The 13,540-nt window shown below is 40.2% G+C and overlaps 1 protein-coding gene across 5 annotated transcripts in view; it reads left to right on the top strand.

Annotated features, from left to right (window-relative positions):
• crebbpa (CREB binding protein a) overlaps nucleotides 1-13,540 on the top strand; it is a 41,899-nt gene that overhangs the window by 9,908 nt on the left and 18,451 nt on the right. For 3 of the 5 annotated variants that reach the window (XM_040004784.1, XM_040004781.1, XM_040004780.1), the window contains exons 2-4: nucleotides 2,066-2,784; nucleotides 11,145-11,321; nucleotides 11,506-11,776. In XM_040004784.1, the coding sequence (XP_039860718.1) occupies nucleotides 2,066-2,784; nucleotides 11,145-11,321; nucleotides 11,506-11,776 (1,167 nt within the window). The remainder of the gene's footprint in view (nucleotides 1-2,065; nucleotides 2,785-11,144; nucleotides 11,322-11,505; nucleotides 11,777-13,540) is intronic. The other 2 variants (XM_040004783.1, XM_040004782.1) reach the window with 2 other exon arrangements.

The raw sequence follows: 13,540 nt of genomic DNA, 5'->3' as shown, positions 1-13,540 counted from the left end.
CATACAGTGACATTTCTTGGCTTCATTACTTTCAGTTGCACAAATTCAGTAAATTTGCGCTTTTGTGGAAGAAATTGTCAGTTGCATACATTCCAGTTATGTCCTCCACTCTTTACAGAAGACCAACAAACCGCTCCACAACATGCTTTTGAAGAAACAAGTTAGCCAAATAAGATTTCAGGTAATATTTCTACTCTCGTCAGGCACGTTATACTGAATAGGCAAGTTAATGTCACTTACAGAGGGAAATGAAAACGGAGAGCTGCAGTGTTCAAAGCTGTTTCTTTGGTGATTTTGTGCCGTTAGGTGAACTCGTGATCAAGGCTGTGGAAAGTGATCTTGTTTCAGTTTGTCCAGAGAGTTGATTCTTCTTGGTGATTCAAAGCTGTAAGGCATGCACAGCTCCTGTGCTTTTGTCACCATCTTAATCACTAATTCTCAAACAAATCGTGGCTCCCTAGGCTCTCACCATTATGCTCACACCTCTGGATGGTGTGACACAAATATTCCTACGCCACCCAGCAGGAACCCCGAGTGCTGCTGGATTCTCTTGTCACACTGTGTTTGTCAGCCAGTAGCGATGCTTTATCACGCTTTATGCTTATTTTGTCTTGCACTGCAAGGGACAAGGCCACAGTGCAGCAGCATTTAGCATGTTGGCTCATTAATATTTCATAATTAGAATGTTTGTGAACACTTGGACTGAGACCAAGGGTCAACTGAGGAGTAAGAGCCCTTTTTTCTTTTTTCAAACACAGCAGGATTTTTCATGGCTCAGCCTTTGGGTGGTGACTACAGTCCATTAACTAAATGTATTGAATCTGTTATTTGATAAAAAATCACGTTTTTTTTTTTCCCTTTTCTGATCATTTGATAAGCAAATGCCTCTAATTCTCATAAAAATGAAAACCATAACTGACAAAAATGGTTACAAAGTTTTATTACCATGCTGTTAGGGCTGCTCAATTAATCGAATTTTAATCTCGATTACGATCTGGGCTTTCAGCGATCATTAAAAATGACTGAGCCAATTATTAGCCCCTCCCTCGTGCTTTACTCTCGCGCTGCTCCGTGTGGCAAATCGAGCGCACCTCTCTGCATTTCGAACACATGTCACAACAATTAAGAGCAGCGGTCCCCAACCTTTTTTGCGCCATGGACCGGTTTATGCCCGACAATATTTTCATGGACCGGCCTTTAAGGTGTCACGGATAAATACAACAAAATAAAACTAGTACCGGTATCGGAAAATTTTTTTTTTTATTCATAACACACGTGAAAAGACCAAAGAAAACAGAGTTAACGATAAAAACGATAACAAAATAACGCTGAAAACCGATAAAAACCCTGAAAACTACATTTCACACCTGAGCCTCAACTCTCGCGGCCTGGTACCAAACGACTCCGAGGCCCGGGGGTTGGGGGCCTGCTGATTAAGAGGACCCGAGGGAAGCTCGGAAAGCTAAGCAGAAGTTATTTGGAGAGGAGAGTGACTTTATGGGTTCGCGGAGTCAGACGTGGATCAAGTAGACATAGTGTGTAAACTTTGCTACAGTGTCGTAGCTGCACCACAGAGCAACACTGCAAAGTTCACTAAACATAGATGTTTACATTTTTCATTTATTTTTTATATTGCAAACATTTGCACTTTTATCAGTATTTGCACACTATTTTATATTATTTTTTGACAATCTTTAAAGTCATTATTCAATACATTGTTATAAATGTCGTCAAATAATCGAGATCTCAATTTCAGTGAAAATAATCGTGATTATCATTTTTGCCATAATCGAGCAGCCCTACATGCTGGCTGTTTTTCTGCTGTGGTTGGAGTGTTTATGGTGGGGACTCAAAACTGTTAAAAGGTAGAATAAAAATCTTCCCAGTGTCATGTGTTGCATTGTAGAATAAGTTGCTAGCAGTAGATAAGAAGATCTAGATGCTCTGGTACTCAGTGATTTGAGTACAGGCTTATTTGAAACAGAGGAGAATGAATGCTTGGCACTGAGTCACATGGTTGTATAAAACATTTTGTGACATTTTGCTTCTCTATCCCTTCTCATAGATCTTGGGTCACTCTCCTGGGACGATTTGGAGAATGACCTTCCAGATGAGTTGATCCCCAATGGAGGTGATATTAGCCTGATGGGCGGGATGCCTTCAAATGGTGGAGCAGCACCTGGAGCTGGTGGACCAGGAGGCACTCAGTCAGGACTTGGCGGTGGCAGTGCCTCTGCCGTCCCAGATGCAGCGGCCAAGCACAAGCAGCTCTCAGAGCTGCTTCGGGCTGGTACTACTTCTAATATAGGCACAGCTAGCTCTCAGCCAGGCAGCATGGGGCCACAGTTAGGAGCACCACTGGGTAAGAGCCCTCTTGGCCAGGGCTCCCCCAACAACCACCCGTCCCCTCAGGCCCAAAAAGCAGGAACCCCAACTGGAGTAGCAGGACAGAACAACAACAACAATACTGCAACTATGGGCTTAAACACAACTGGGTTCAGTCAGGCCATGATTAACAACAACCAGGGCCATACTGGACTCCTGAACCAGGGAGGGCAGCCGCAGCCTGGGCAAGTGATGAATGGTGGCCTCGTACCTGGAGCTGGGAGAGGACGTGGGGCAGGGGTAACAGGCATGCAGTACCAGGGACAGACAATGCAGGGAACTGCAACAGGACAAGGAGGATCAGGTAGTGCATTGGCAGAGACGCTCACACAGGGAGGGCAACAGATGGGAGCTCACACTACCCTCAGTACTGCTCAGCAAGCAGGCAACATGAACAAGGTGAGTGACACTTATTTTATTATTTTTGTTTGTTTTATATCAAGTGTTGGCACATGCAAATTGTGAGCCCCAAGTATTTTTTTGGCACACACGGGATATTTCTCTGGCACTGATTTTTTTATTTTTTTTATTTTTTTTTGTTTTAAATTGCATTGAAGTATTCATTTTTGATTAAAGAAAAGGTGTGTTGGAACAACTTTAACACCAGACACAAACTAGGTGGTCACTCATTGTATAGGCGAAGTCGAAAAGCTTGTTAATGTGGCATTTTTGCATCTTGTCATTCTGGGCCCAGTTTATGCTGTGATCCTCTATTAATTGACGCTAAAATTTAAGCCAGTAAAATTATTTTGTAAAAATTTTAAACTATGCGGAGGCCGGATTTGTTGAGCCATGCACAAATGTTTGCACTTATTTGGGAGTGAAAGCAACATTATTGGAAAGCAACATCCTTTTATGTGATCACCTGGCACAGCTTTAAAACTGTGCTCATGGAGTAAAAAATAATTTATTTATTTTTTTAGCACTACAGTGACACAGCAGAAATTAAAACTGCTGTTTGAAGTTTATATTGTAAACAAACAAAGGTTTTGTTTCTCCCTAAATATGACATGTAAAGATCCACCACAAAACTATGTTAAATGTTCTGCTACCTCAGAAAACATCTGTTTTAAAGCATTTTACATGTTTGTGCCTTTCTCTTCAATTTTTTTGGCACATACTTAAGATCTATACTGTTAATTTTCATTAATAACCTTTTGGATAGAAATCACATTTAAAAACTCCTGAAACACCTTTAATTAAATTGAATTGAAATTGCTGTGTTTTTTTTTTTTCTTTAATTCCTTTTTTATATGTTTCTGCTAGTTATCCGTTTGACCTGTCAGTGCTAATTAGGGTGATTTTTATTTTTAGAATCTCATTCACAATTTATCTTGTGAAATATGGAGAATTGTTCAACTTTCCTAAAATTTGTGGCAGATCCTAACTGAAAAGGAACTAGCATTAAACGAGGTCTATGAAATTATGTTTTTATTGCATTATATTTCAGTTCATTTTTAATATAAGACATCTTACATTTTCCTTATTTCCCAATCCCATTATAAATGTTGTTTTACTTTGCTTTGTGTAGCAACCTTTCATAAATGGCAAAGTTACAAATCTAGACTCGTGGAATTAATAGCTCGCAGTAGGACAGGGCAATATGGCCAAAAATATTCATAACGATATATATTTGAAAATTTGCGATAACGATATAACTGACGATATAATTGACTCGAGACAAAATACTTAACAACTCCACAACTTTATTAGTGCAACACCCCCCCCCATCAATGTATTTTCACTTAAACAAGCAGCTGTTTTTTATGTGCACTAAAGTTATGTAAAAATTCCTTGCTGACAGTTTAACCAAAAGGCATTTCCAGTGGAAAGCATAACCATGTATAATATCCACAAAACTTCAAAAGAGCTTATAAACACACACAATGCGGTAATATTATGTTGAAGCACAGTACGTATCACTCCGCGAGGCTCCTGACTACGGTAGCCGTAATGCCCCAGCAATCCATCAAGCGGTGTGGCTTCGTAGCTTACCAAAGTCGTACTAAAACTTTTTTTTTTTTTTTTTTTTTTTGGGAACGATTTTTGAGCGCCGCGTACCACATAAAATCGGTTCAGTAATAACGGCGGCCTGCTTGCATGCTCTACCAAAAAAAGTGCTTTGGTGTGCATCTGCCGGACAAAAGCCAAACCAGTTCCACACCACTGAAGTTACATCATGTTTACAAACCAATTCTGATTCATCTGTTTCATTCAACGATCCGCTTTCGCCCTTATTCTCCGTCGCCGCCATGCTTTTTTTCACCATGTGCGTATGAAAACAAAGGCACTGCGCATGCACGTTTTACCCATATTCTATCGCGATATTTCATTTTCTTATCATTGCCTAACATTATACCGGTATTACCGTGAACAGGATGATATGGCCCAGCCCTAGCTCGCAGTTATTCTCAAATTATATAGGACACAGTTTGACTTGCATAGACAGAGTTATTTTGAAATGCTTTTTGTGCATCTGAAAAAATAACTAGAGCTTAGCTTTATATATAGCTTTTAATTGGCTGTGTAATGAGCTGGAGATTCATCTCAAATGACTTTTTACATTCACTATAGCAACACACCAAAGCTTTTGTTATCATTGATTAGGAGCTTAATTGAAGCCCCTCCTCAACACACACTCTGTGTGATGAAGGTAGGCACGAGTGCATCTGTATCTATACACTTCGCAAGTCACGTTTATGGTTCATCTAAACAGTTCTTTCTTCCAGTCCACTTGTTTATAGCACTCAAAAATGCATACTCCACTGTTGGCAGGGAACTGGTACACTGCTGTCAACTGTTCAGTTGTTGTTAAGATTAGTCTAGGGATGCATAATTATGTGTGTGTCTATGGGAGAGTGTCATTTGCGGCTTACACGTACACTTGTCACCAATGTGGTTTTGCAGGAAATCACTAGGAAGCCATCTATTTAACTGGCTGTGTCAAAGCCAAGACACCAAATTTGTTCTTAACCACAGCACACATACACAGAAGCTCCAGTCTTCTGAGAAGAGACTTACTGAGATAGTGAATGTGTGTCGAGTCATTCCCAGTGTCTGTAGACACGATTTAACCACAGAAACAATTAAAAGCTGATGTCGAAGTAACAGCGACGGGGCTGTCAGCATTTACAGAAACGGGCCTGTTTTTTGTGTGTGTGCCTCTGTCAGGGATTTTTCCTGCACAGATTTTGGTGCCTCCCACAGCCAGTTAATGCCAAGAAAAACCAAAAGCGCCTAAATGATAGCAATTGAGACTAATGTAAGCCGGGCGTTGCTTCCAAGCTGTTTTCGAAACTGTTTAGCGTATCCCAGTTTTATAACTAAAGTCATCTGATAGAGTCACTATTCACATGTTAAAAAAAAGCCTAGAATGATCTTTGATTTCATAATTTTGTTCTGAATCATTATTTTGCATGAGAATACAGATAAAGCTACATGTTGCTGAAGCTTCCCGTTAGCAGCTACACTGACAGTTTGTAGCCCTCAGGTCAAGAGCTGAGGTTACACAGTTAACGGCTTCATTTGTCAAATGCCAACTTTCTGGAAGGGGAAAACAGGAGCTAAAGTGGAGTGGTGTACACGGAGAGTCCAGGGATATTCTGCAGGTTTAAATATAACCCAAAAAGGTGGTTGGTTTTTTTTGGGGGGGTTTTTTGGTTTTTTTTTGTTTTTGTTTTTTTGATTTTTTTGATTTTTTTTTGCTCTAGCTGCCCGTCATAATTAAATTATGGGCCAATTCACTTTAAGTCAAACTACAAACCCCTACTTGGTAAAAATTGAAAATTTTTGTTGAAAATAAAGAGACTTTTAATTTAAAAAAGAAAGAAAGAAGGAAAACCTTATTTTTACCCCATGACTTACGGGCAAATATGAATCATAGCTCAGCGTGTCTAATCATATAGGGTTTGTGTTTAACCCTTTAAAACCGGTCAGAGAGGGCACACTCCGTTTTGCATAACTATTTTTAAATCTCTGTAGAACTGGAACCATGTAAGCTAGCGCAATAAAAAAAATTCACATATGAAACCGGAGGAGTTGTACTTACAACTTGTGCCATTAACTTGTCCTAGGTCACAGTTTCCTTCCACATATAGCTTCCCAAAAATTGCATAAAAAGCACTTGCAGGAACAAAAATATAATATTCCAGAAAAATGCTTTGCTGATCCGATCAGCTGTTCGTAACACTTCCTACGTTGGAATAGATGTCAGCGCGAACTATCGCGTGTCCGCCATTACCTGCCCGAAACTGGAAGTGACGTCATTTTCGTGGAAAATGTAGGGGTTTTTTTTTTTTTTTTGCCTTCAGGGCCTTATAAGCGTGTACTGGTATTTTTAAAAGTTATATTTGACTTTTATGCTTTTCTGTATTGTTTCTGGGATGCTTAGAACTCAAATTGCACTGCTGGAGATAGTTTATTTTGATGCACATGCTTTTTTTTTTTTTTTTTTTTTTTTTTTTTTTGCAAATTTACATTATAATATTTATATTTGTTTTTCCTGCAGTATATAAAAATTGGCGTATCTCAAAAATAAAACTAGGAAGACACTCAAAATAAATTCCGCTTGGTTGGAAACTATTTTGTGCAACTTTTTTGTATTTACAGTTTTGAGGGATAAGCCTCTTACATTACTCTAACTAGAAATATATGTTTAAAAAAAACCCAAACGATTTTCAATTTGATTTTTGTAGTTTATTGCTCTTTTTTGGAATTTATGTAGTTACTATGGACTTAATGCATACATATTATTAAAATTTGGGATATACCTGTTGTATTGATGTATAGCAACTTGAAATGCTCCCACAAATGGCACTACAGCATGTAAAAATATAAAGATAATCTCTGGCGGACTTGGTTCTATGGTAGGTCTTAAAGGGTTAATCTATTTACTTATAGTATTTGCTTATTAACAACTAAATGTATAGTTTTCATTCAAATAACACAACACAGACTCATGGTGGGCTGATTGCATTTATGGCCATGCGTAGTCACCCACTCGAGGCCCGTTCTGAGCCAGGAGAAACCTTGTCCGTGTGCATGTTTTAGGCTCAGCTGGTCCTCTGTGATTATCATGTCACCAACTGCTCTGAAGGAGAAAACCACCAGACCCATTCTTTGTATGCGGCTTCCTCTATTGTCCTTTAATCGCAGGTTGTAAATCTCTTTCTGGGCATTTGTGTTGGTGAGAAGCTCCTTACCGCCACATGCTCCTTTTGTTACTGTATACGCATGAGCACTCGCCCAGCCTTCTCCAGCTTATTGGGTGGCTGCTTACCATTTCAGTGATGCAGAGAAAGACAGGTATTGTAAACCACTTAATAAGTTGAAATGACAGAGGGGGAGTACACTTGGGATGAAGGAGGGAGGCTAGCTCAGCTGAACAGTCTCGCCTGGCAGCAACGTGGTGAGATGATAGTTGGCAACTGTCCTGCCTGTCGATGTGTGGAGTGTGTCAGAGAGCGGGGGACTGAATGGAGAGAGTGAAACGAAGGGGGTGGGTGTGGGTGTGTGTCCGTCTGCTCAGCTGTGTTGAAAGCCTGCCATTGTCTGGTCGTCTCAGCTGGGTCTTTTTTATCTGGTCTGTTGGAGCGGTGTCAACAGCCTGAGGGGGATACAGCCTGGCCTGGCATGGCAGAGTCTGGTCTGGTCTCCCAGCAGCTCTCTGGATGAGAGAGCAGCAGCAAGTTAATCAGTGTATAATGCAAGGCACTAACAAGGATTTTATTCCCTCCAGCGGCACACATCTTAATGTATGCACTCAGACTTCCTGAGCGTGAGCGCTATTTTGGTTTGGATGTATTTGGATAAACCCTTCAGTCAAACTTTGAAACTTATGACAGTCATGGCTGCTGTGCTGATTTGGTTTGTTGTGCTCTCTGTTTTAGGCTCTGCTGACAGCTGTTTGGTTTATCTAGCCCATTCAAGTAGATTAAGTTGTGAATGCACTAGAGCTCCAACGATTCGAGTAATCCAAAAATAAAAAATTCTCGACAAACATTCTTTGCTTCGATGCTTCGTTTAACACGTGGTTCTGTGTTATTTCGCACACATTTGCGACGGAAAACAGACCTGCAATAGAAATGTATTTATGACAACATTAAGCCCACGCAGCCCCCAATTTTAAACAAAAACCAATAACACAACAGCAACAGTGATGATGACACTGGCACAGTTTAATGTGGAACTGTTTACATACCGCGAAGATGTACTCACCATTAAAACATTTAATGGGAGGGGGGGGGGGGGGCATGTGGTGTACTAGACCAGATTAATTTAAAAGCTTTGGGAACATTTTTCAGATTAAAAGTGAAGTAATCAAAGATTTTGTTCATTAAATTGTAATAATATGTAAAAACATAAAAATAAAAGTATTTTTCACAAGCCAATAAAAATGGACATGGACCAGTAAAGCTCTGGACGCTGAATTATTATTAATATTAATTAACATCTAAACCATTATGCATCTGTTTTCAGCTGCACAGAAACTTTGCGTCAGAGCGCAGGACAAACTTCAGAATGCTGATATGCTCGCTTTTCTTCATTGCAGCCACCACATTCTCCTTTGAAGGCTTACAGACGCAAACTCACTTTTCGCTTGACTTCTTCACACTTGGACACACATGCACAAAAACCCATAAACATGGACACACAACAAATCTGCCTCATCCAGGATATAAAACTCTGCCAGAGAGAACTTGAGTGTTTATATATTTTTGCATTCAAGACAATGTTTTCTTTAAAAAATAAAATTTAATATGGCATGTAAATACAATCAAAGGGTTTTTTTTTTTTGTTTTTTTTCTTTTTCTTTTTTCTTTGGACAGATGTTATATGCAGTTAAACTTACAACATTGCAATTTCTAATATGGAAACCACTTTATCTCTTATCCGATTACTCGATTAATCGGAGGACTAATCAATAGATTATTCGATTACTAAAATAATTGATAGCTGCAGCCCACAATTAGACCAGTAGTTGTTTGAACTTTGCTGCCTGCTTCATTGTGCACCAGAAGAACATGTTTATTAAATCCCTTATTTGTATTTTATAACTATGATGGTTGCAGTTGATTTGATTCTAACTTTTTGTGCCCATTGAAGTTGCTTAATGTCATTAACATTTCGGTTGCTGTAACCAGAATGTTTTCCTGTTTGGATGCCTTTTAAGATGTTACACAGATAGTAAATGGCAGCAACTCTGTCTCTGTGATGGGAAGTTGTAAACAAGGAATGTGAGACAATCTTAAAAACCACAGAGCAATCTCTGGAGCGTAAAATAATGGCAGTATGGAAGTGTCAAAAACTGCAGTTTCTCTTGTAACCATTTGAGACTGGCTCCAAAAGCAAGGTATCCCCCTTAGACTCCTATGTTAAAATGCACAATATTACAGCATTAAAAAAGTGTATTTACAGTCTGGTACAAGCTAAGTTTTGGCATCTATGAAGGGTTTTCAATTCAAATTCAAATGCTTGGATAGTAGAGTTGGCTGCATTGTTGGATGGTTGTCCCAAATAGGAAGCTGGTGCTATCACTAGCACTTGGAGAATTTTTTAATGGTTCATCTGATTAAAGTTATGGCTTGTTGTATGATATATGGTACATTTAGGCTTGAAAAACAAATATGCCGTATCACATCAAAAGTTGAGAATGTAAAGTCCAAAACCAATAGGTGGCGTCAGAGCGGCAGTGTCCATCTTTTATACTGTCTGTGCTTAAAAACCTGTGCAAACTTGGAAGAGGAATGACTGTTTGCGGAGTTAAAGTGGCACGTAACCACCTTCTCCAAGGGTGTGTGGATGTTAACCTGCAGGTGAAATATGTTGGCATTAACACAAGCTGCCATTGGGCACACTGATGTGAAATTGTGTGTTTGATGCCACACATTTCCAATTTCAAATGGTGCTTAACCATGCCCTTTAGACTGTGGCATTGTTTTGTTTTAGTTGTTGAGGGAAATTAGTTGACAGGAACACCTCCAGTTTAAATAACAGGTGCACAACCTCCACCCACATATGTGATAAGAGTCGCATATGTGAGACTGCGAAACTGGGTCATAATCTCTTAAGATAAATTGTGTTCCTGACAATTTGTGCAGATTTGTTATTATACAAGCTTTTCTTAATAAAACTTAGTAACAATTTCTCCTACAACCCAAAAGGATCTTGAGAACACAATTTATGATTAACTACCTGTTGAAATGGCTAATTAAAGAAAAAAGCCAGAGTAGAAGAGCATTTTTCTGGTGACTCATGTTAATTGCTGCATTGTTAGTAAAGTTTTCAGTTGTGCCATGTCTACTAACTAGCTTAAGTAAAGAAGGGAGCAGGAGGAAAAATGACTCAGTAGTCAAGAAGTCTTTCCTGGCAATAGCTTGTGTCATGCTGAGTTGACAGGATGCCAGAGCATCACTGTGCTGCTTAGAACAGGACCAGGCACAATTATCCTGGCACAGCTACGCAAGTGCTTGTCTTGGCAGAGGGGGTCTTGTAATGACAAATTGGCATTGAAATTGAGGCAGAACCTTTTTTTTGGCATGTTAAGGCTGTAAATGAGGAACTAACATAATCCCTCAGGTAAACATTTAACCACATTAAATCAAATGTTTTAAACTTGTGAATGCTTTAATCAATCTGAGTCTGTTCCTTCAGGATTCTGGACTATAAGCAGTTTTGTTTTGGGGTTTTTTTCCCCCCCGCAGCTAACAACACTGCTCAATTACTGTGCTGACTTATTGGTCATTTGTCCGTATTTTCAGATGGGCCTGGGTAGTAATGGTCCGTTCGGGGCGCAGTCCTATGGTCAGGGAGCTACAGGACCTGGCCAGCAGCTAAACCCTCAGCAGCAGCTCCAGAACAAGTCTGCCCTTGCCAACAGCCTGCCACCCTTCCCTAATGAGCTCAAAGGAGCTGCTGTTACTAGCGTGCCAAACATGGTCAGTACTTTTTAGACATATTCAGATATTACTGTACACAAAACATTTATTTTTCTTGTTTTTCTTTATAAATACCATTTACAAATAAATTATCTCCTTTTTGGCACCATTTCTGAGTCACACTGTTGAATTGCTGATAACTTATCACAACTTTGACATTTATCTGCCTGTTTCGTCCGTGCAGCAGCTCCAGCAGCAGCCGCCTCAGCAGCAGGCAGCGATGCTCCCGCTGGCCGGCGGCGGAGGTGTGGCAGTGTCTTCGGCAGGCCCCACAGCCGACCCTGAGAAGCGCAAGCTGATCCAGCAGCAGCTGGTCCTGCTGCTCCACGCACATAAGTGCCAGCGACGAGAACAGGCTAATGGGGAAGTGAGGGCCTGCGCCCTGCCTCACTGCCGCACTATGAAGAACGTCCTTAATCACATGACGCACTGCCAGGCTGGCAAATCCTGCCAGGGTGAGTAGAAGCATTTGAAATGAAGTGAAGGAAATGAACGATAATTTCCAGATGGACAGTTCATGGAAGTCGACCCCTTTTTACACTGATTGAGACATTAAAGGGTCAGAACAAAAATAGCTTAGCTCTTAGTAAACACCCGCAGCTTTTTATTCAAGCTGCTTTTAACAAAAAATTGTTTTATTTTATTTGTTTATTTTGCATTTTTTAAGGCCTCTACTGCCCTTAACAACAAAAAACATGGTCTATTTTATCTATAACTGTGTCTATTTAGTATTAACTTGTTTTTACCCCTCCTACCCATAAGAGTAGTAAAACAAATGACAAAACAACATACAAGCTAGAAATTAAAACATCATAACATCACTTTTTTAAGCCACAGGAATTTGAGCTACATAGACTGGACTTTCCCCAGGGAAAGAATCTGCACTGAGTGAGATTTCTTTGCTAAGATCCAATATTGGTAACTGAATCTAAGGTTTATTTAATTCAGGTTGCGTTGTGTTGACAGCTGAATTTGCAGATTCAGTTGCTGTGTTACCATTTCTGAAGGAAAAATAGTTTCTTGAATAGATTGGACAGATCACCGTGCTTTCTCTTATCCTTATCAGGGTCGCAGGGAGGGCTGGAGCCTATTCCAGCTGTCATAGGGCGAGAGACAGGGTACAGCCTGGGCGGGTCGCCAATTTGTCACAGGGCTAACGCATAGAGACAGACGATTCACATTCACACATATGGGCAATTTAGAATCATTAATTAACCTAACCTCACAAATTACATGTCTTTGGACTGTGGGAGGAAGCCAGAGTACCCGGGGAGAACACACAAACACAGTGATAATTCTACTTATTTTACACACAAACCTGATCAGTAACTGCCTCAAGAAGAAAACTGCTGACATTTGAGCATGCATTTGGGATAACGTTTTTTTTTTTTTAGCAGCAGCTTTCTTTTCATTTATTCTCGTATTGTGGCCATCTGTGTTGCTATTTTTGGTAGAAGTATGCCTTTCTGTCATCATCCTGAAACAGCGATTAGATTCATGGAATAAATTTAAAATTGGATTTCATTCACAAACATTTTCAGATGTATAAATCTCCATGTAGGAGCCTCTTTGGTAGGAACTGCTTCTTTGAACATCATTCTTGGCCAAGTTTCCACAAGCTCTGTGCACCTTGATCTTGGCAGTTAAACTAAGAACACTCACAGAATTGTCCCAAAGCTACTCCAGTTGCATCTTGGCAGTATGCTTTGGGTTATTGTTGTGCTGAAAGGTGAATGGAACAGTAGAAGTGGGTTTTTGGTTACCAAAGCCGTTCTTGTTTTGTCCAAATTTAGAAATTCAGAAATTCCTGCCTTCATGCATCTCATGGTTTCTGAAGCTAGTGTGCTTCTAGAGACACCCAAAGGTTTTATGGTTCATGCCTCTCCATCATTTTTAAAGAGAGACACTGAACTTGATGTTTTGATTTTTGTCCTCTCTATTTGTTGGATCCATCCATCCATCCATTCGCTTCCGCTTATCCTTTTCAGGGTCGCGGGGGGGCGCTGGAGCCTATCCCAGCTGTCATAGAGCGAGAGGCGGGGTACACCCTGGACAGGTCGCCAGTCTGTCGCAGGGCCAACACACAGGGACAGACAACCATTCGCGCTCACATTCACTCGCACATTCACACCTAGTGACAATTTGGATTATCCAATTAACCTATCCCCACAAGGCAGCACAGTGGCATGGTGGTTAGCACTGTTGCCGCACAGCAAGAA

The sequence above is a fragment of the Simochromis diagramma genome, unplaced genomic scaffold (genome assembly GCF_900408965.1).
Source record: "Simochromis diagramma unplaced genomic scaffold, fSimDia1.1 OVJJ01000487.1, whole genome shotgun sequence".
NCBI lineage: Eukaryota > Metazoa > Chordata > Actinopteri > Cichliformes > Cichlidae > Simochromis > Simochromis diagramma.
The sequence above is the reverse complement of the archived record's forward strand: the minus strand, read 5'-3'. Positions and strand labels throughout refer to the sequence as shown.